General features: G+C 43.9%; 1 protein-coding gene across 1 annotated transcript in view; it reads right to left on the reverse strand.

The window, feature by feature from the left end:
- Positions 1-8217: 8217 nt before the first annotated feature.
- TGM5 (transglutaminase 5) overlaps positions 8218-23961 on the reverse strand; it is a 34446-nt gene continuing 18702 nt past the window's right edge. Inside the window, exons 7-13 of the mRNA XM_061395019.1 lie at positions 17583-17721; positions 16886-16989; positions 16540-16779; positions 14726-15085; positions 13805-13965; positions 8895-9028; positions 8218-8731 (exon numbers count right to left, since the gene is read on the reverse strand). Coding sequence (XP_061251003.1) covers positions 8584-8731; positions 8895-9028; positions 13805-13965; positions 14726-15085; positions 16540-16779; positions 16886-16989; positions 17583-17721 — 1286 coding nt within the window. The 3' untranslated portion in view covers positions 8218-8583. The remainder of the gene's footprint in view (positions 8732-8894; positions 9029-13804; positions 13966-14725; positions 15086-16539; positions 16780-16885; positions 16990-17582; positions 17722-23961) is intronic.

Raw genomic sequence — 23961 nt, forward strand, 5'->3', positions numbered from 1 at the left:
GTGCAGAGGGCACAGTTTCGCATGAAAGCGTCATGCTGCCCCCTCTGTTGACATGTATTAGGATTCAGGCAATGGGAGACACTCCATGGTGTAAAGGAATGTTATTTGGCCTCACAAGGTTTTTGTTTTTGAGCATTTGCAGCTCCCTCAGGATTATGCTTCGCACTAAAAATAAAACAAGTATAGCTTGTGATTCACCTGGTGTTCACTGAGTCAGAGTTGTAGATTGTAGGAAAGATTCAATGACATAAGAGGGTTGTAAAAATGGAAATAAAGTTGCTGAATACAAAATAAACTTAGAAGATGATCATAGTAACCTATGTATGCCAAAAAACAAGCGTAAGATCTGAAAGCTTTAACTTCTTCCAGATTTTACATAAGGAAATCATTTTAATGTTGTGTTGTTACACCTGGCATGATTACCTGGAACCCTTAGGGATTTTTTTATGTAGAGCTGCTCACCACAGATGTTAGAATGAGAAATAATGTGCATTAGAGTTTATGTTTGAAAAAATCATTAGGTTGTATCTCCTCCAAATCAGTATCACTGAAGTCTATAATTTTAATAAATTCTCTGCACAGTTCAACTACCATTGAGGAAAGAAGGATTAACAAACTAGTCAAGGATGCTATTAGCTAAGCATAGGCTTGTGAATAGACAGACAACTGAAATAGAAGAACTCTCCTGGTAGAAAACTTTCTCCTACAACTCTATAATTTTGCCATTAGTAATTAATTTCTACTGTTCTTCTGAGTTTTTATTTTTTTTTAAGGTTTTACACTAAAATACAGACATGCTTTCAAGGCATTGTACATTAAAAACACAGGGGTTGGATTTGTAACTGGCTTGAAGTTGTGTGTATGTGCTCAGTCGTGTCCAACTCTTTGAGACCTCATGGAGAGTAGCCTGCCTGGCTCCTCTGTCCATGGAATTTTCCAGGCAAGAATACTGGAGCAGGTTGGCATTTCCTTCTCCAGGGGATCTTCCCAACCCAGGGATCAAACCAGCATCTCTTTTGTCTCCTCCATTGGCCAGCTAACATCCAGACATCTGAGTTGAGTAAGTCCAGGACTACCCAGGCAAGCCCAGACTAAATTGCTGTCCCAGTTGTTTATTATGAGCTAAATAAACACTTAGAGTTTTAAGTCACTGTATTTTTAGATGGTATTTTTTTTGCACTGTTATCTTAGTAATGGATAGATGACACATTCTCTATTGGTTAGTCATGTGCAAGAAGGGGATAGCGGTTGTCTGTCAAGATTACTATAGAAAAGGACACTTGGATTGACCTGAGACTAGTAAGTTCCAAAGATAGTTCCCTTCTCAAAGATTGTTGTTTTTCAGTCACTAAGTCATCTCCAACTCTTTGCAACCCCGTGGACTACAGCAAACCAAGCTCCTTTGTCCTCCTCTATTTCCCAGAGTTTGCTCAAATAAGTAGTATGAAATCATTGGTCCTGTCACAAGGAAATGATATCCTTTCCATCTTGTAAACTTCTCACATCCAGTGAATTGCATTTAGTTCTAGATGTCACCTCTTTCAACAACACAAGAGTAGACTCTACACATGGACATCACCAGATGGTCAACACCAAAATCAGATTGATTATATTCTTTGCAGCCAAAGATGGAGAAGCTGTATACAGTCAGCAAAAACAAGACTGGGAGCTGACTGTGGCTCAGATCACGAACTCCTTATTGCCAAATTTAGACTTAAATTGAAGAAAGTAGGGAAAACCACTAGACCATTCAGTTATGACCTAAATCAAATCCCTTATGATTATACAGTGGAACTGAGAAATAGATTTAAGGGACTAGATCTGATAGAGTGCCTATAGACGGAGGTTCGTGACATTGTACAGGAGACAGGAATCAAGACCATCCTGAAGAAAAAGAAATGCAAAAAAGCAAAATGGCTGTCTGAGGAGGCCTTACAAATAGCTGTGAAAAGAAGAGAAGCAAAAAGAAAAGGAGAAAAAGAAAGATATAAGCATCTGAATGCAGAGTACCAAAGAATAACAAGGAGAGATAAGAAAGCCTTGCTCAGCAATCAATGCTGAAATAGAGGAAAACAACAGAATGGGAAAGACTAGAGATCTCTTCAAGAAAATAAGACATACCAAGGGAACATTTCATGCAACGATGGGCTTGATAAAGAACAGAAATGGTATGGACATAAAAGAAGCAGAAGATATTAAGAAGAGGTGGCAAGAATACACAGAAGATCTGTACAAAAAAGATCTTCACGACCCAGATAATCATGATGGTGTGATCACTCACCTAGAGCCAGACATCCTGGAATGTGAAGTCAAGTGGGCCTTAGAAAGCATCACTACGAACAAAGCTAGTGGAGGTGATGGAATTCCAGTGGAACTATTTCAAATTCTGAAAGATGATGCTGTGAAAGTGCTGCACTCAATATGCCAGCAAATTTGGAAAACTCAGCAGCGGGCACAGGACTGGAAAAGGTCAGTTTTCATTCCAATCCCAAAGAAAGGCAATGCCAAAGAACCCTCAAACTACCGCACAATTGCACTCATCTCACACGCTAGTAAAGTAATGCTCAAAATTCTCCAAGCCAGGCTTCAGCAATATGTGAACCATTAACTTCCAGATGTTCAAGCTAGTTTTAGAAAAGGCAGAGGGAACCAGAGATCAAATTGCCAACATCCGCTGAATCTTTGAAAAAGCAAGAGAGTTCCAGAAAAACATCTATTTCTGCTTTATTGACTATGCCAAAGCCTTTGACTATGTGGATCACAATAAACTGTGGAAAATTCTGAAAGAGATGGGAATACCAGACCACCTGACCTGCCTCTTGAGATACCTATATGCAGGTCAGGAAGCAACAGTTAGAACTAGACATGGAACAATAGACTGGTTCCAAACAGGAAAAGGATTACGTCAAGGCTGTATATTGTCACCCTGCTTATTTAACTTATATGCAGAGTACATCATGAGAAAAACTGGAGGGCTGGAGGAAGCACAAGCTGGAATCAAGATTGCTGGGAGAAATATCAATAACCTCAGATATGCAGATGACACCACTCTTATGGCAGAAAGTGAAGAGGAACTCAAAAGCCTCTTGATGAAAGTGAAAGAGGAGAGTGAAAAAGTTGGCCTAAAGCTCAACATTCAGAAAACGAAGATCATGGCATCTGGTCCCATTACTTCATGGCAAACAGATGGGGAAACAGTGGAAACAGTGTCAGACTTTATTTTGGGGGACTCCAAAATCACTGCAGATGGTGACTGCAGCCATGAAATTAAAAGACGCTTACCCCTTAGAAGGGAAGTTATGACCAACCTAAATAGCATATTGGAAAGCAGAGACATTTCTTTGCCAACAAAGGTCCATCTAGTCAAGGCTATGGTTTTTCCTGTGGTCATGTATGGATGTGAGAGTTGGACTGTGAAGAAAGCTGAGCACCGAAGAATTGATGCTTTTGAACTGTGGTGTTGGAGAAGACTCTTGAGAGTCCCTTGGACTACAAGGAGATCCAACCAGTCCATTCTGAAGGAGATCAGTCCTGGGTGTTCTTGGAAGGAGTGATGCTAAAGCTGAAACTCCAGTACTTTGGCCACCTCATGCGAAGAGTTGACTCATTGGAAAAGACTCTGATGCTGGGAGCGATTGGGGGCAGGAGGAGAAGGGGACAACAGAGGATGAGATGGCTGGATGGCATCACTGTCTCAATGGACATGAGTTTGAGTGAACTCCGGGAGTTGGTGATGGACAGGGAGGCCTGGCGTGCTGCAATTCATGGGGTCACAAAGAGTCGGACATGACTAAGCAACTGAACTGAACTGAACTGAATCTCTCTGAACCAGGTAAAGTCCTTTGAATGCAAGTAATTAAGGGAACTCCTGAAACTGATAGAAAATAGAGGACAAGGCTCAGAACCAGGGGAAGCGAGGAATCCAGGGCATCTCAGGGGGTCTAGGAAGCAGGAGCTGCTGGATGGTCTCTCCCTGGGGCTCTGCTGCCTGGGTGGTCAGCTCCAAGTCTCTGCCTCTCTCCCGTCTGGAGCCAAAGTCCTGAGAGAAGCACTGATCCAGTGTAAGTCACATGACCATCTTGGCAAGAGGAACTCAGGGAGCCTTGGCTGACAGACCCATCAAAATTACCATGAGGAATAAAGGGATTCCTACAAAAGCAGTTGGGATGCTATCACCAAACGAAAGGCAAGAACAATCAATGAATGTACATTCACTTTTGTGCCTTAGGTTTGTCCTGTATAAAATGGGAGTTATAATATCTACCTTACAAGACAGTGATGTGTTAATGTAATATAGGTCATGTGACTAGTGTGTACAGGGGAAGGTGATGGATAGATGATTTGAAACAGTGAGGAATGCTCAGTTATGTCCAACTCTTTGCGACACCGTGGTCTGTAGCCTGCAGGGCTCCTCTGTCCATGGAATTTTCCAGGCAAGAATACTAGAGCAGGTTGCCAGTTCCTTCTCCAGAGGATTTTCCCAACCCAGGGATCAAACCCAAATCTGTTTGCATTGGCAGGTGGATTCTTTACCGCTCTGCCACCTGGGAAGCCGGATAGATGATAGATGCTATTATTAATTATGTCTATACCTACAACAAGGAAGTGCTGCTGGGATGGGGGGGAAAGACCCCAGATTTGGAATTAGAAGGCCTAGGTTTGAGTTTGGGTCTGCCACTTTCAAGCTTTGAGGCCTAAGGCAAATCAATTAACTTTTTCTGACACTTAGTTTTTCCTTCTACAAAATGAGGGATGTTTACGTGCCCAGTCATGTGAAACTATCTGCAGCCTCGTGGACTGTGGCCACCAGGCTCCACTGTCCATGGGATTCTCCAGGCAAGAACACTGGAGTGGGTTGCCATTTTCTACTCCAGGGCATCTTCCTGATCGAGACCTTCCGATCCCTGGGTCTCGAACCCACGTCTCCTACATTGGCAGGCAGATTCTTTACCACTGAGCCACCTGGGAGATAATAACAATATTGATCTCATAGGTATTGTGAGGTTCAACCTGTGGAAGCACATAAAGGATTCATAATTTCCAGCATCTGCAAGTCTTTACAAGGTTCCTTTGTGCCTGTGGCTGGACGTTTATACAGGCATACTTCATTTTATTGCACTTTGCATACATTGTGTCTTTTTACAAAGTGAAGTTTTGTGACAACCCTGCATTGTCAGATAATGGTTAGCATTTTTAGCAGTAAGGTATTAATTACAGTGTATACATCATTCCTTTACATGCAATGCTACTGCACACTTAGTAGACTACTGTATGTTGTAAACATAACTTTTATATGCACTGAGAAACCCCAAAATTGGTATGAATTACTTTATAGTGATATTCACTTTATTGGAGTGGTCTGGAAGCAAACCTGCAATATCTCCGAGGTCTTTCTGTGCTGAATTCCATTGGGGTTGTGAGTTGGGAATGGATCCAGGAAGACCTTATTTGCCTTGTTTACTGCTCTATCCTCTGGACCTAAAATATTCTACACATAGGTACTCAGTAAATATTAAATGAGTGGATTAAAGACAACCTTGACATTCAAGGAAGGCCTTAACTCCAAAGAGTGGCTCTGAAGGAAATTGTAAGGTCCTATGACAGACGAGGATGGAGAACTATTTGTCCTTTAAGTGCTTCTCAAATCACCTGAAGTCTGCTTACTTTAAGGACTGACATCACAGGCAGTGACTATGAATTGAGGTGTGGAGGAAACATGCCTGAAAATGATCATGGTCCAAATTCCTTAGGCTGCCACCTGAAACTTTTGACTCCCTGGCTATTGCCACATTTTTTCCTGCAACTTGCTCCCTCCTGCTCTGATCTCTAGCCATCTCGGTGACATGCAATTCCTGACTGCTTTACTCCAGTCCCACCCCCTTCAATGCTGAATCTGTTTGGCTAATGAATGAAAGTCACTCAGTCATGTCCAACTCTGTGACCCTGTGGACTGGGGCATGCCAGGCTCCTCTGTCCATGGAATTCTCCAGGCAAGAATACTGGAAGGTAGCCAATCTCTTCTCCAGGGGATCTTCCCAACCCAGGGATCAAACTGGGGTCTCCTGCATTGCAAGTGGATTCTTTACCAGCTGAGCTACCAGGGAAGCCCCTGTTTGGCTAATTCCTGGCCTTTTAGTGCTCAGGTTAAATGTCACTCCCTCCAGGAAGTCTTCCTTGATCCACAGTCCTAAGACTGGACTAGTCCTTCCTATGCTCCCACAATACCCTATACTCACCCTGATGGTGATTCTCACCACACTGTATAATAATCTCCTACTTACTAAATAATTTTTTTAAGTCTTCATTGAATTTGTTATGTATTCCTTCTGTTTTTTATGTTCTGTTTTTTTTTTTTTCTTTTTGGCTGAGGCATGTGGGATCTTAGCTTCCTGACCAGGGATCAAACCCACACCCCCTGCATTGGAAGGTGAGATCTTGACCATTGGACTGCCAGGGAAGTCCCCTCCTGTTTATTTTTCATTCTCAACATGCTTAATTTGAGCTCCACAAGGGCAGTTCTTGGTCCTTCTTTTGTCCTAGGTGCCTAACTCAGGGCCTGGCCCCTATTAGAAACTCAGTGGATACTTGCTGATGAAAAGAGTAAATGAAAATGGTGTTAAAATCAGGGTTTGTGAAAGAGTCTGAGAGTGCAGTAGCAGAAACACTCCAAGTCCTTCAGGGGTCACTGCCTCTGTAGGATGCCCCCCTCCATGATGTTTTCCTTAAACCATTTTTCATGACTGTCAGATTATAATTGTAGAATGAAATAATTATAGGCTACCTCCAGCTCCATGCTGCCAGAATCCTCCTGATTCTCAGCCCTCTCTTTAAGAGGATTATCAACCTACTCTGCAATTCCCACCACACCCCTTCCTCTCCCTCTGATTAACCGCACTTACCCTTTTGTTCATATATAATAAAAGTATTTAACTTTTTGATTTAATGCGTGCATTTAATATATGCCCTAAGCAGCTGCCTCAGTCACGTAGCCAGTGCCTAGAGGGCCGGTGCATCATGCCTTTCTCCACACAGAACTTCCTGCATTGCTGTGAGAAAGCTGGCATGAGCCAGGGGAAACAATGATCGCAGTTGCTTTGTGCTCAGTAGGACCATAAACGCCAGCAGCAACCAATAGAAAAGTCTGAGATACTTCACTCCCTACCTAAAATCTACCTTACTGTGTTATTTAGCCAGCTTTCTCTCCAGAACTCGGCCATTCAGTACCACAATGCACCAGTGGACTTTTAGCCAAGGGGTTGGGACAGTTAAGATTGAGGGACTTCTTAGATGTGATTTGGGAAGGGATTCAAAGGATGCCCAAGTGAGAGATCTCCCAGACTTTTTTCTAAGATGTAAAGATAGTAGCACGTAGAGACATCTACGTGATAAAGAATCTGCCTGTAATGCAGGAGACCCGGGTTTGATCCCTGGTGGGGAAGATCCCCTGGAGGAGGGCATGGCAACCCACCCTAGTACTCTTGCCGAGAGAATCCCCATGAAGAGAGGAGCCTGGCAGGCTGCAGTCATAGGGTCACACAGAGTTGGGCACAACTGAAGCAACCAAGTCGCAGCAGCAGCAGAGACATCTACAAAGGTTTTTGTTTTCCTAACTCAGTCATGAATGATAGACCATCTGTATGTGCCCTCTTTTTTTATTGATATATTGATTGTCTGTCTCCCCACCCCCACGATGGAAGCTTCAGGGGGCAGGGACTTTGCTTTATTTACTGCCTCATCCTCTACAGTCCATAGAGTCACAAAGAGTAGGACACAACAGAGTGACTGAGCATGCATGCACTTCTACACTTAGAACAGTGCCTGGCACATACCAACCACTCAGTGAATGTTTCTTTATTCTCTCTCTTTTTGTTTTTGAACTCTTTATTTTGTATTAGGGTATAGCCAATTAACAGTGTTGTAATAGTTTCAGGTGAACAGTGAAGCAATTCAGCCATACATGTACATGTATCCATTCTCCCCCCAAACTCCCCTCGCATCTAGGCTGCCACAGAACACTGAGCAGAGTTCCGTGTAGGACCTTGTTGGTTATCCATTTTAAATATAGCAGTGGGTACACGTCCATCCCAAACTCCTTGGTAAATGTTTTTTGAATGAGTGAGTGGGCTCAAGTAGTAACACAGGAGGACACTCACTCCCAGCATCCAGGGGACAGGTGGAGCTGCTGTCGGGGAAGTAATGGGTGTCTGGACACAAAGATGAGAATGAGAGCTGAAGTTTATTGGTACTAAGGAAGTAGCCATTGCAATGACAAAGGGACAGCTGCTCAGCCAGTCTTCTTCTTTTCTGGACATCTGGGGGTCATTAAATCAAGTCTGCAATTCTGGACTGCACGGCCAGTCTCACAATTCTGGATAGGACACCGTGGAATCCCTGGGCCCTGAGCAGAGTCCCCGGGGAGCAAAGCAAATGGCCCAGGGGGCTATCCATTGCCATTTTCTCCTCTGCTGCTCACGTCAGAGCCAAGAGAAGCCTCTGTTTGTGTGGGAAATGGCACAGCTTGCATTTGAACTTGCTCTTTGCCTAAAGCCTAACATCTACACATCCAGCTTCTTGTCCCAGAATTTATAACCCAATATAGACATTCGTGTAACCCTTGATGTCCTTAAATTTGTTGCTCCTCAGATTCGCTTGGATTTGCCTTTGGCCACTCTTGAAGGGGATAGTCTCCAGAGTGAGACTGGCTCTGTGATGGGGTTTGAGGACTCCAATGCTGCAGCAGAGAAAACAGACTGTCAGAAAACCATGGGATTATGATAACCTCAGAGCCCCTTTCTACTCAGAAGCCAGACTTCCCCTTCCCCTATGTCTAGAACAAAGGACAGTTCCACCCCGAGGATAAGATGGGAAGGAGAGTGAGCACTGCCAGGACTCACAGGACTCTCTGCTGTCTCCTGAAGAGACCACTTCCTTCCACAGTCAGCACACAGTCTTCAACCTGCTCCGAGAGGGGGTTTGAAAATACCACCTGTATAGAGAGCGGCTGGTTCACAATGGCTGCTCCTAAAACCTGAACAAGGAAATCCAGAGAGGAGAATTAGTCTCATCCCCCAATTCATCAGACATTTATGGAGGGCACTATTCCCTAGATCTGCTACCTAAAGAACTAAATTTCCATGGCCTGTGTTTTTCCAAGTATGGACAACTTAATGGATTGTCATTAACATTTTTTAAAAAATGAAATAGATCAGCACTACCAAACCAGCTCTTGAACAAAGGCTAAAAGATCTCTAGATAGGAAACACAGAAAAGGTTTATAAAAATGAATCCAAAACAACAAACTAAATGGTAATGGGATCATATTTATCAATAATTACCTTAAATGTAAATGGGTTAAATGCTCCAACCAAAAGATAAAGACTGGCCGAATGGATACAAAAACAAGACCCCTATATATGCTGTCTACAAGAGACCCACCTCAAACCTAGGGACACATACAGACTGAAAGTGAGGGGCTGGAAAAAGATATTTCATGCAAATAGAGACCAAAAGAAAGCAGGAGTAGCAGTACTCATATCAGATAAAATAGACTTTGAAATAAAGACTGTGATAAGAGACAAAGAAGGACACTACATAATGATCAAAGGATCAATCCAAGAAGAAGATATAACAATTAAATATGTACCCAACCTAGGAGCATCTCAATACATAAGGCAAATGCTAACAAGTATGAAAGGGGAAATTAACAGTAACACAATTATAGTGGGGGACTTTAATACCCCACTCCTATGAATAGATCAACCAAACAGAAAATTAGCAAGGAAACACAAGCTTTAAATGATACAATGAACCAGTTAGACCTAATTTATATCTACAGGGAATTTCACCCCAAAACAATAGATTTCACCTTTTTCTTAAGTGCACACAGAACATTCTCCAGGATAGATCACATCCTGGGCCCTAAATCTAGCCTTGGTAAATTTTTAAAAATTGAAATCATTTCAAGCATCTTTTCTGATCACAATGTGGTAAGATTACATGTCAACCACAGGAAAAAAATTACTAAAAACACAAACATATGGAGGCTAAACAAACACTTCTGAATAACCAACAGATCATGGAAGAAATCAAAAAGAAAATCAAAATATGCATAGAAACAAATGAAAATGAAAACACAACAATCCAAAACTTATGATATTCAGTAAAAGCAGTGCTAAGAGGGAGGTTCATAGCCATACAAGCCTACCTCAAGAAACAAGAGAAGCATCAAATAAACAACCTAACTTTACACCTAAAGCAACTAAAAAAAGAAGAACAGAAGAACCCCAAACTTAGTAAAAGGAAAGAAATAAAAATCAGAACAGAAATAAATTAAAAAGAAACAAAGGAGACTATAACAAAATCAACAAAACTAAAAGCTAGTTCTTTGAGACGATAAATATAATAGACAAACTGTTAGCCAGACTCATCAAGTAAAAAAGGGAGAAGAATCAAATCAATAAAATTAGAAATGAAACTGGAGAAATCACAACAGAAATACAAAAGATCATAAGAGACTACTATGAGCAATTATATGCCAATAAAATGGGCAACTTGGAAGAAATGGACAAATTCTTATAAAAGTATGACCTTCAAAAACTGAACCAGGAAGAAATAGAAAATCTTAACAGACCCATCACAAGCATGGAAATCGAAACTGTAATAAAAAATATGCCAACAAACAAAAGCCCACAACCAGATGGCTTCACAGGTGAATTCTACCAAAAATTTAGAGAAGAGCTAACACCTATCCTACTCAACCTCTTCCAGAAAATAGCAGAGGAAGGCAAACTCCCAAACTCATTCTAAGAGGCCAACATCACCCTAATATCAAAACCAGACAAAGATGCCACCAAAAAAGAAAACTATAGGCCAATATCACTGACAAACATAGATGCAAAAATCCTCAACAAAATTCTAGCAAACAGAATCCAACAACATATTAAAAAGATCATACATCATGACCAAGTGGGCTTTATCCCAGAGATGCAAGGATTCTTCAATATATGCAAATCAATGTGATACACCATAATAACAAATTGAAAGATAAAAACCATATGATTATCTCAATAGGTGCAGAAAAAGCCTTTGACAAAATTCAACACCCTTTTATGATAAAAACCCTCCAGAAAGCAGGCGTAGAAGGAACATACTGCAACATAATAAAAGCCATATATGACAAACCCACAGCAAACATTTTCCTCAATGGCAAAACATTGAAAGCATTTCCTCTAAAATCAGAAACAAGACAAGGGTGCCCACTCTGACCACTACTATTCAACATAGTTTTGGAAGTCTTAGCCACAGCAATCAGAGAAGAAAAATAAATAAAAGGAATCCAGATTGGAAAAGAAGAAGTAAAACTCTCATGGTTTGCAGATGACATGATCCTCTACATAGAAAACCCTAAAGATTCCACCAGAAAATTACTGGAGCTAATCAATGAATATAGTAAAGTTGCAGGATATAAAATTAATACACAGAAATCCCTTGCATTCCTATACACTAACAATGAAAAAACAGAAAGAAATTAAGGAAACAATCCCATTCACCATTGCAACAAAAAGAATGAAATACTTAGGAATAAATTTACCTAAAGAAACAAAAGACCTATATATAGAAAACTATAAAACACTTATGAAAGAAATCAAAGATGACACAAATAGATGGAGAAATATATCATGTTCATTGATTGGAAGAATCAATATAATGAAAATGAGTATACTACCCAAAGCAATCTATAGATTCAGTGCAATCCCTATTAAGCTACCAGTGGTATTTTTCACAGAACTAGGACAAATAATTTCACCATTTGTATGGAAACACAAAAAACCTCGAATAGCCATAAAGAAGAATGGAACTGGAGGAATCAACTTTCCTGACTTCAGACTATATTGCAAAGCTATAGTCATCAATACAGTATGGTACTGGCACAAAGACAGAAATAAAAATCAATGGAACAAAATAGCCCAGAGATAAATCCATGCAACTATGGACACCTTATCTTTGGCAAAGGGGGCAAAAATATACAATGGAGAAAAGATAATCTCTTTAACAAGTGGTGCTGGGAAAACTGGTCAACCACCTGTAAAAAAATGAAACTAGAACACTTTTTAACACCATACACAAAGATAAACTCAAAATGGATTAAAGATCTAAATGTAAGACCAGAAACTATACTCTTAGAGGGAAACATAGGCAGAACACTCTGACATAAATCACAGCAAGATCTTCAATGACCCACATCCCAGCAATTCTAATGAGGTGGATGAAATTGGAGCCTATTATACAGAGTGAAGTAAGTAGAAAGAGAAACACCAATTCAGTATATTAATGTGTGTGTGTGTGTATATATATATATATATATATATATATATATATATATACATAGAAAGAGAGAGAATTTAGACGATAACCATGACGCTATATACAAGACAGCAAAAGAGACACAGATGTAAAGAACAGAGTTTTGGGCTATGTGGGAGAGGGTGAGGGTGGGATAATTTGAGAGAATAGCATTGAAACATGTATATTACCATATGTAAACTAGATGACCAGTGCAAGTTGGATGCATGAAGCAGGGCACTCAAAGCCAGTGCTCTGGGACAACCCAGAGGGATAGTATGGGGAGGGAGGGAGGAGGGGGGTTCGGGATGGGGGACAGTTTTGCACCTGTGGCTGATTCATGTTGATGTATGGCAAAAACCACCACAATATTGTAAAATAATTAGCCTCCAATTAAAATAATTAAATTAATTTTTTAAAATGAAATAGAATAGAATATCAGTGTTTATCACGCAAGATATTGTTATGTGAAACTTTTCCTTCACTTACACATGTATGGACATTTGTGTAAAATATTTCTACTCAACCCATCGTATGGAAAGATCTGATGACTTGGGAGTCTTCAGTAATATTTCCTCTGCTGCAAGGATTTCATTGAAATGTGAAATAAACAAGAGCTCCAAAGGATTCTCAGGGATAATTTGAGTGGGTAGGATCATTTGGGGACAGTTTTTGTTTTTTCTTTTCACAGTCTAACCCCATCCCTTCTCACCCTTTTATCTTAGTTGGCTCAGTTTCTTTTCATACCAGTGTGAGTCAAGACCAGTGGATCATTCAGGGCTTAGAGAGAAGGAAGTAGCCTCAGGAAACTTGGAGGCACCTTTGGAAACCCTCCCTAAAATAGATTCCAGTGGCTGGGCTTGCCAGATGCACCCCACCAGGTGGCACCCCAGGCTCACTTGGCAGGATCTAGGGGGCTGCTTGGCCTTGGGGAAACAGCACTGGCAGGAAGAGCCCTGTGAAGTCTCCCCACCAGAATGTCAGAGAAAGAGGAGTCCTTGGAGGCCACCTAGTCTAAGCCCGTCATTGACAGTTCAAGATGCAGAAGCCCAGGGCTTGTCTAAGGATCCACAGCCAGGAAATAGCACATCAAACCTGAGCTGACCTTTGTTCAGGCAGCGCTCTTCCCCCACTCAGGATCCTCCCATTTGTGCCCAAGTTTCCTCATGTTGACCCTGGGGAAGGCCAACAGCGGGAGGAGACACAACAGAGGGGTCTTTCCCCAACCTCCCCATGGCAGTTGCTCAAGATGCACCCATAAGACCTCTCAGGGTACAAGAGGATGGAGACCTCATCCAGTGTTTTCTGATAAACCTGCTCCTGGTGGGGAGGTTCCTGGAGGCACCAGAAGAGGCAGGGGGAAGGAGGGGCTGCTCTCCTGAGCAAGCTGTCAGCGGTCTCTATCCCCCACCCTCAGTCAGTCCCAAGGAGCCCCCAGGCCACATGCAGGGCTCTTGCCTACATTAATCACGATGCTGGGATAGGCTAAGGTGATGATCTTCTTCACCAGGATCTTTTCAGGACTGTTCTTCTCTTCACCCAGGGCACTGATGCGGATCAGCTTGTCTGTGGACAGGTACTGGCTGTACTGGGAATAGGTGATTTTGCAGGGATAGGTCTTTGCTAGGGAGAGAACACAGGATGAGGTGAGACTCGCTAGAGAAATCAGCTGGGCCTGGGTGGATCTGGGACCCTACTATGCAGAGGAGAGGCCGACCTTACTGAGCCCCCAATGAAGCAGGTACTCAATTTTCTGTTGGAGGGGCTGAGAGGTGAAATGGCTTGCCCAGGGTTATTCTACTAGTATGTGGGTGCACTGAGGCTCTAACCAAGGTTTGCTGCTGCTGCTGCTAAGTCACTTCAGTCGTGTCCGACTCTGTGCAACCCCATAGACAGCAGCCCACCAGGCTCCCCCATCCCTGGGATTCTTCAGGCAAGAACACTGGAGTGGGTTGCCATTTCCTTCTCCAATGCATGAAAGTGAAGTCTCTCAGTCGTGTCCGACTCTTCGAGACGCCATGGACTACAGCCTACCAGGCTCCTCTGTCCATGGGAATTTGCAGGCAAGAGTACTGGAGTGGGGTGCCATTGCCTCCTCCAAGGTCTGGAGGACTTCAAATCTCAGGCTTTCCTCACTAACCCGGCCCATATTCCTTGAGGTAGTAAAGGAAGGATTGAGGAGAAGGAGGAGGTTAAAGGAAAGAAACAGGAGTAGAGGAGAGGGAGGAAGAGGGAAGGAAGGAAGGAGGAGGACTATGTGCCAGAGGAGACACTAGAAAGACAGTTCTCACAGGGATCTGCCCTCAAACCCTTGGCTGGCTTGACCCCCTTATGGCATTTCCATAAGCTACTCTGTGTTCATGCCCATACCCAGAGCCCATACCTTCTTCAGGAGAGAGTGTGATGAAGGCTGTGTCCTGCCAGAATGGGAGCAGGGGGCTGCCATCATGCAGCAGAGACTGGGCACTCAGGTTCACTCTGAGGTCCTTGAACTGGGGCGACATGTTGAGGGCCAGCAGGACAAACCTTATGTCCTGGCCCATGTCTGGCGAATCGAGCAGCTGGAATTTCAGGGAGACCTGGACAACATCACTGGGCTGGAGAGAAGGAGTAGCCAGGCTCCGCGGACTGTCACTCAGTGGCACGGACCTAGGTTGCGATTCTGTTCGGAGGGAGCCTGGGGACCTTCCAGCCTTCAGCTTCTGAAGAGCCTTCAGAAACACCTGCCTCTCCTGCAGAGAACCTGGGAGGGCAGAGCACAGCACCAGTGCCCTCATTTCAAATTCCACCACCTGAGATTCTCCGTCTGAGGCTTTCTCTGCCACCAGAACTGACTCACCTCATACATGGAGCAGACTGAAAGCGCTAGGAAATTTACGCCCCCAAGAGCAGCCCTCAACCCCTGACCAAAAAGAGTTGGTGGATAAATAGCCTAGGCTCCTTGCCTCCTGAGTGGGATAAATCTGCAGTATTGTTCTACACTTTATACTAAATCTCTGATAGGATTGCCAAATTTAGCAAATAAAAATACAGGGCAGTTTAATTTGAATATCAGATTAACAACAAATGATTTGGCCACAGTGAGACCACAGCATTCTTCATCCTGCATTTTCTCAGCCACCCCACTGGCAGGGACCCCAGCAGACTGAGCCCCAGCCACCCACCCACAGTGCTAACAGGCCTGACAAGGCTCCCAGTATCGGCTTGCTCCCTTTCCTCATCTCACTTGCTCATTCTCCTTCCCTCCTGTAGCTTTTAAATCTCCTCACTGATAAACCACTTGTCCTCCAAGTGATCCCCAGTGAAGACAGCCACAGAGAGAATTGAGGTGGATTGCCAGTACCCTGGATGTGTTCAATGCCGTCTCTTAGGCTTGGACTCTGGGCTTTCTCTGTGTTGGCCCTAAAGGCCCACATAGACAAACACAAACGCACTTTATGGCACTTCCAGGAATCTCAGGTGCTCCCGCCAGCAGCCCACACAGTCCTGATTCACTCTTGCTCAAATCCTGCCCCTCTCCCTGCTTCTGGCCCTCTTAGACTGAATATTTTTGCTTGGCTCCCTAGTTGTCGAAACTGGTGGTTGGTCTTAGTTTCCAGGAATCAGTCCATAGCTGACTGACATAGATGCCCCTTGCCCCACTGGCTTGGGTCAGAAGACCCTGCCAGGGATCCCATTTCTCAGAACCGTCCTCTGCACAGTGTGGGTGTGGGAGTGAACATTTGGCCTTAGATCGGCTGCGGTGCTAGCTGTGGTCTGGCCTGTCCTCCAAACACCCAATAAAACGAATCAAACAATAAGTTATATGAAATTAATAAAATTATTTAGTAGGAAAGAGTTTACTCAATCTCCTGCCCTCTTCAGGTTGATCTTTCAGGGAGGCAGGGGCCAGGAAGGCAGGGGCAAGGAGGTCATATACTATAGCTATATGATGGCTGTCGATGGCCCTGCAATGCAAGTGAATATCTTGCAGAGGGTGCTCACTGCCTGTGTGGAGTGGGGTGGGGAGGGACATGAGGAAGCGAGGCAATGGGGACCCCAACTAGGCCCTTAAACCTGAAGGGCTGAGGAGACAGTGGGCCTGGATTCCAGCTCCCCTACTGCAGAGGACTGTCCCAGCTGGCAGAGAGGTTCCCTGGGGTCTTGGGGAAGGTGCCTACAGGACTTGGATTCTGCAGGGGCCTGGCTTGGTCATACCTTCTCTATACTTGTAGTTTTCCGTGATGTCATCCCGCTCATCACTCTGGATGCTCTTGGTGCTAATAAAATTACCAACAGTACTGGTGTCCTGGTGAAGTTTCTGCTCCTTCCCTCCAAAGACCAGCCAGGCCATACAGTCAGCATTCACCATGGAAAAGGCGAAGGCTGTGTCGTAGTTCAGATCCACCTCTCCTTCTTTGATGGCTCTGACGGAGGCAGGGCCGCAGCAGTAGAGGCCTGACGGGGAACAGAGGGGCCTCGGTGGGCTGTGGCTGCAGGGCTGAGTGGGGGTGGGGGCTGTTTCTGTGGCGCTGGGCTCTGCCTGTCCTCCTGAGAGTCTCACCATTGCTTGTCTCCTGAGGTGTAGCGTCCAGCACCTGCCAGCCTCCGAATCCAGGTGGGAGGTCGTTCCGTGCCATCCAGCATTCATTCCAGACATGGAAATTCCTGAGGCAGAAGCCAGAGGAGTGGGTGTCAGGTGAAGCTGAGGGAGAGTTGGTGGTGCTCGAGTTCTTTCTGGAGTAAGGCAGGGGACGATGAGTGATGGACAGCTAGATAGAAAGTCAGGGTGCTGCAGGCCTGTGCACCTCTGTGGGAGGCGGGTGACCACCCTTCCTCCTGTGAGCCCTAGCTTGCCCAGAAAGGAGCTTCCCTCTCTTTGTAAAGAGTGAAGGTTCCAGAGCCAATGGAAACCCTTCACTCTCTCTCAAAAGACTCTCGTAGCCCTTTCTTGTGTCTGCTGTCCACTCACAGAGGCAGTCATGGCCTCACCTTTGTGTCCAGAGGTGAGACTTCAGGCCATCTGTGATCAGAGCCACAGGTTGAGTATTAAATGAAGGAGGTGAAAAAGAGGAAAACTCCCTCAGGGCAGAGAGCTCCTGTGATGTGATATATTAAACTCAAAAGATGGTTGTATTTGTGTTTAGCTGCCTCTCAGCCTTAGGGTTGGGGATACCAAGCCTCAGGGCTGGTTAAAGGGGGGGGGTGCATGGGAGGGTAGCAGGCTCATGCGGTTTGCCCCAGGAAGAGATGTCTCTCACCAGACACTGTCCTTCTTCTTATTCTCCAAAATCCTGCCTGTGTTGTCATAATACTCATCAATGATCAGGTTTCCGTCTGTGTCGTGGCCAGAGTTGAAGTTGGTGATCACTCGGGTGGGGATCCCCAGACACCTCATCACTGTAGAAAGGGCAGAAATCTCCTGTGGGCCATGGATTCCTGGGCTTAGCGCTCTTGACTCAGGGAAATCATACACTTGGCAGGCAGGAGCTGTCTGGGGCACCAGGTTGGCGACCCGTCCTACCTCCCTCCCCACCTTCCTGAGCTCCTCTCCCTAAGGCTCCGCACAAAGGTGAGAGCTTGTCTGCTTTCTCAAACAAGCTCTCCTAGGGCCAACAGAGGGTCTAGCAAGTTTTGGGTTTCCCTGCCCTAGCCAGCAAGGTGGCAGAGGCAGGTCCCTTGGCAAAACTCAGTAGCCTGACTTGTCTCACTTCCCTCCTGGCCATAAATCTCTATCTTCAAACCAAATAGCTGAAATTTTTTCCCTCCTGGGGTAAAGATTAAGACCATCAGATTCTTAGGCAAAGGGCTCTGCTGCTTGGATTTCCCCTTCTGTGTGGTTGTACTGTCTTGGAAGCTCATTATGGAAAGTATTTATAGATACAGCCAGGAAGTCAAGGAGGCTGTAACAAAGGCTAGAAAAGTGAGACTCTATGCCTAATGGAGAAATTCTTAAAAGAAGGTAGAATGCTGTCTTTATGATTTTTCTTGTCATTAAATAACTAGCATGAAATATATTGCTCCCTAAAAATCTTTCACCAAGTAATTTTAGCATTCCTGATAATCTTTGCCTGAATTAATGCTATGCTCAACCTTGATTATGTGTCCAACACACAATTAGTTGTGTCCAACTCTTTGCGACCCCGTGGACTGTAGCCCACCAGGCTCCTCTGTCCATGGTTTTCTCCAGGCAAGAATACTGGAGTGGGTAGCCATTCTCTTCTCCATGGTGGTACCAAAATGGTTATATTCTAACAGTATCATTTTTTCCATGTGTATTAGCTGGCATTCTTCTATAAAGAAAAGCATTTCAATCTCCCTCTCCCATTTTTTTGGTATTGTTATGAAGTGAAGTGAGTCACTCAGTCATGTCTGACTCTTTGAGACCTCATGAACTGTGGCCTGCCAGGCTTCTCTGTCCATGGAATTCTACAGGCAAGAATACTGGAGTGGGTTGCCATTCCCTTCTCCAGATCTTCCCAACCCAGTGATCGAACCCAGGTCTCCCGTGGCTCCTGCATTGCAGGCGAATTCTTTACCATCTGAGCCACCAGGGAAGACTGGTATTGCTATACCTCTTAGAATCTGTCTCAAGGTGGGAAAACAGAAATTGATCTACAGAGATGTCCATCACAGCATTAAAGTTAAAAAAAATATATGAACCCACTGTATTGTTATTGGTTCATATACTTTTTTAAACTTTAGCAGAGGTTATTTTTAGACATTTGCTTGGTTTCTAATTTTTCCCCTATTGTAATTAATGCTGTGATGGACATCTCTGTAGATCAATTTCTGTTTTTCCCCCTTGAGACAGATTCCAAGAGGTAAAATGACTGAGTCAAAAAATATAGATATTTCTAATAGTTCTTCAAAAATACCACTATCATTTAAAAATGTTTAGAATTTTCAGTTTAGATACTTATTTATAATAAGCATTTAATTGCTTGCAGATTTTAGTTTAGGGTCCTTCTTTGGCACAAAGCCTCTCCAGGCTGGGGTGGGGGGATACATTCCTGGATGCAGCCCAGGAAGGAGAGGAGAGAAGCCCAAAGGAGAGCCATGCACTTGCCTGGAGTGGCAGGTCTGCACAGGGCCAAGGAACAAGGGTGGGGAGTGAGCACAGCTGACAGTGAATTGTAGGTGGAGGTGACACAGGACCACCCTAGAGAGTAGAATGAAGGTGGGAAAAGCTGCCACTGAAGGAACATGAGACAGCAGTGAGGCAAGAGCATATGAGGCAAGAGCATGACTCAAGAGCATTACCGTGGGCACATTAATGCTAAGATTACAGTCAGGAGGGTGGGTAACACTTAATGGTAATAAGAGCACATGCCAAAGAGGGGTGGTCAGAGGGAGCAGGGAGCAAGCCTCCGTTCTTCACCCTGACTGCTAAATTCATGAAGTGTCAGTGGTGGTGTCAGCTGCTGCTAGACATGGCCAGATAGGCACTTTCCTACCCAAGCACAGGTCAGTGGTCTCATGGCACTCTGAGTTCTCTACCACACATGGTATATGGCATTTAACGATTTGTTTATGAGTCTCCTCCTGAGGGCAGGGATTGTGTGATAGTCATCTTTATCATTATATAACCATTAACAATACAAGGCAGGCCTGTTCTGCAGAAACGTGGGTGCATCTTTGCTGGAAGAGTGAATGAATGTCTCAACTCTTCTGTCCATTTTGACAATTTCCAACTGAAGGCTGTGTGCTGTGCTGTGGATACCAAGCTTGACTTTCCACAGAGCATAAGCTTTGAGTGGTAATGGGTCTGCACTAATCCATTCTCACCATTTCCTCATCATGCCTCATGAGAGGACTGGGATAGGGGACAATAGCTGTCACAGTGAGGCAACAGAGGGACAAGAATGGTTCTCTACTCTGGGAGGAGGCAAGTCTTCAGCTTCAGTGTCACGCAAAGGAAGCAGTGTTCAGACCTGCACAGTCATGCACGTACATGTTTCACGGGGTTTTTCCCTCTCTGTCCTGCTTTCTCTGTCCCCCAGCAAAGGGCTTCTGTTGTGGCTTCATCTCTCACTCTGTGCCAATGACTCCTAAATTTGAAACTTGAGCCTACATGGAGACCTTGCTGTCACTAAGCACATCCCCAACTGAGCTTGTCTTCCATTCTTGGCTAGCTTCCTTGCCAGTTGATGGCATCATCATCCTTTTAGGTGCCAGGAATGGTGCCAAGCACTGCCCAGGCATAATCTCACTTAATCCCCTCCACAACCTTGTGATTATTCCACCTTTGAAGAGGAAAAACCTGAAGTTTAGAGTGGTTGAGATCACATGGCAGCAAGAAAAAAGCCATGGCAGGATTTAAACCCCTGTATCTCTGATCTCAGAGCCTCCCAGTGTTAACCACAAGCCTTCACGACAACTTCACTAACCATTGCAACTTCACTACACATCCCAGCAACGTGTTGTCCTCAATGTGTTTTCCTTTGTGAAGTCTTCACCGATTACTCCATGCCCACTCATCCTCCTCCCTGTGCTTTCACTTAATTCCAGCCACCAATGCCACACATCTGATCACTGCATGAAGCTCTCTGTGATCTCATATACTTGTCCTATCTTGTCAGCTAGATTACAAATTGCCCTAGAGTAGGGCTCAGATCAAATACTTTTCTTGCATTTCTTCATCCCCAGCACAGTGCTGGCCAGAGTAGATGCTCATTAAATTTGTGTTGAAATGAGTTTTCTTTAGCCTCACTTCTGCAGACTGTCAGTCCTGATGACTCACAATTTGATGTGAGTCTCAGGTAACTTTGTACCTGAGATTTTCATTGATAATTTGGGAGCTGAATCCCTCATAAAAGAAAAACCACTGTGGGGTGTGCGTGTGCTTGTGCACACACCTCCATGCACATTCACACAGCAATGCTTGGACAAAGTGGACAAGATCTCAGAGTCAGGAAAGGTCGATAGAGTTCCTGAGGTATATTACACCACACGACACTCCTGGTATTAATTACTATGTCTCTTCACTTAGCCATTTGGCGCTCATTCAGTGACAAATGTAAAGCCCCTGTGGTAAACCAGGCAGTGGCTCTGATGCTTACACAAAGACATAAGACCATCCTGCCTTCAAGGAGCACAGCTTCACTTCTGACCAGCTGGGGACCCTGTCCTGATGGTGTGGTTAAAACATGGACTCTGTTTCAGGACTGGCCATGAAGACTTCCCACCAGTTCTCTCCTCTGCACCGCCATGTGGAAATGTGGCTCCAATTTTATAAGAGAAATCAGTGCAGAGTTCAAGCCCAATTTATCAAAATTCATTTGGTCAGCCTTGCTGCCACACTTCCATGGCTTATACTGATGAATACAGTCAGAGCCCCAAGTAATAGAATTAATTGCATTTAAGTGTGATGACTTTTAGCATATTTTTGTTTCACCCTGGATTCATTAAGCTTCCACATGGTAAAAACATCATTTCCTGTTCCTCCTCCCATGCCTTTAACTGTCCCTTATAACCGAGATGGTAATATTGCTTGGTTTTTCAGATATGCCATCACAAAATCAAACAATTCTCTCTTGTCTCCAATGACAATGAAACCTAAAACGTCTCTAAAAAATAGTCTATTTTTTTTTATGTAAAGAAGCAAGAAGGTATGACTCAAAATGAGAAAAAGTGCCTGTCAAACTAGATCCACAAAGGACAGATATAAGGGAATTAGCTGACAAGGATCTTAAAGCAGCTATTTTAAATACTATCAGTAAGTCTAGAAAAATGGTATAGATGACCTTACTTGAAAGCAGAAATAGAGACACAGGCATAGAGAGCATATATATGGATACCAAGGGGAAAGGAGGGGTGGGCTGAGTTGGGAGATAGGACTTGACATATGTACACTACTATGTATAAAATAGATAACTATTGAGAACCTACTGTATAGCACAGGGAATTCTGCTCTGTGCTCTGAGGTGACCTAAATGAGGAAGAAATTTTTTTAAAAAGGTGGGGGACACGGGCTTCCCTGGTGGCTCAGATGGTAAAGAATCTGCCTGCAATGTGGGAAACCTGGGTTGGTCCCTGGGTGGAAAAGAACCTCAAGAGAAAGGAATGGCTGCCTACTCCAGTATTCTTGCCTGGAGAATTCCATGGACAGAGGCTACAGTTCATGGGGTCGCAAAGAGTCGGACACGACTGAGAGACTAACACTTTTGCTTTTCACTCATGTGTATACATATGGCTGATTCGTTTTGATGTACAGCAGAAACTGACACAACAGTGTAAAGCAACTATACTCCAATTTAAAAATATCAGTATACTCAGTAGGAGGTAAAGGAAAACAAGGACATAAAAGAGAAATAGAAGACAGAAAAAGACCCAATGGAACTTCTAAAGATGAAAAATATAAAACATAATACAAAAAATGTACTGGAAAAATATCGCACAAAGATAAAAATATATTTTTTGTAAGAACACATTCAAATACCATACTACATATCAAACACATCAAAAATGTTTCCCTATTGTAGAAGGAGGTGAATAAGAATGGGTTATGAGATAAAAGGGGGAAATCAATTAGTAAATAATTTTTTTAAAGGAGGGATTTGAAGCAGACCTATTATGATAAATGCCATGAAATGAATAATATGATTAATTGAAACCTAAATACTCCAAGGGAAAAAGGAGGGAAGTAAAGTAAAATAATGGTGAAGAGGGAGCTTCCCTGATGGCTCAGTGGTAAAGAATCAGCCTGCTAATGCAGGAGACACGGGTTCGATTCCTGGTCTGGGAAGATCCCATGCCACGCCGCAACTAAGCCCGTGCACTACAACTTCTGCGGCCATGAGCCACAACTACTGAAGCCCACATGCCCTAGAGCCTGTGCTCTGCAGCAAAAGAAGCCACCGCAATGAAAAGCCCGCACGTCACATCTAGAGAAAAGCCTACTCAGCAACAAAGACCCAGCACAGCCAAAGGAGAACTAAAGTCTGCTGGATGGCTAGAAACAACTTTTGAACAAGACCCAGCTTGATCTATGGAGCCTAAGAGCTAGGGATTAAAACAGTATCAGGCCAGTGATCATAGCAGCACTATTGACAACAGCCAAGACAGGAAGCAACCTAAATGTCCATTGACAGATGACCAGATAAAGAAGATGTGTTGACATAAGACTACTAAGCTGTACCCAGATTCCTGAACCACAGAAACTGTGAGATAATAAAAATTGTTTTCAACTTAAAGAAAAAAGATGGGACTTCCCTGGTCCAGGGGCTAAGACACCCCGCTTCCAGTGCAGGGTTCTGTGCCTAATCAGGGAACTAAATCTCATATGCCACAAATGAAGATCCCGCATGCTGCAACAAAGACAGAAGATCCTGTGGGCTGCAGCCAAGACCCAGTGCAGCCAAGTAAGTAAATAAATATATAGTTTTTAGAGATGCGGTGTGTGTATATAATGGAATATCACTCAGCCATACAAAGAAATGAAAAATGCCATTTGCACCAACATGGATGGACCTAGAGATGATCATACTAAGTGGAGTCAGTCAGAAAGACAGTGACATTGACTAAGGTCCACGTCTGAGAGGTAATGGTAGTTGCTCAGGCGTGTCTGACTCTTTGCAACCCCATGACTGCAGCCCGCCAGGCTCCTCTGTCCATGGAATTCTCCAGGCAAGAACACTG

This window comes from Bos javanicus, chromosome 21, assembly GCF_032452875.1.
Source record: "Bos javanicus breed banteng chromosome 21, ARS-OSU_banteng_1.0, whole genome shotgun sequence".
In the NCBI taxonomy this organism is placed as follows: domain Eukaryota; kingdom Metazoa; phylum Chordata; class Mammalia; order Artiodactyla; family Bovidae; genus Bos; species Bos javanicus.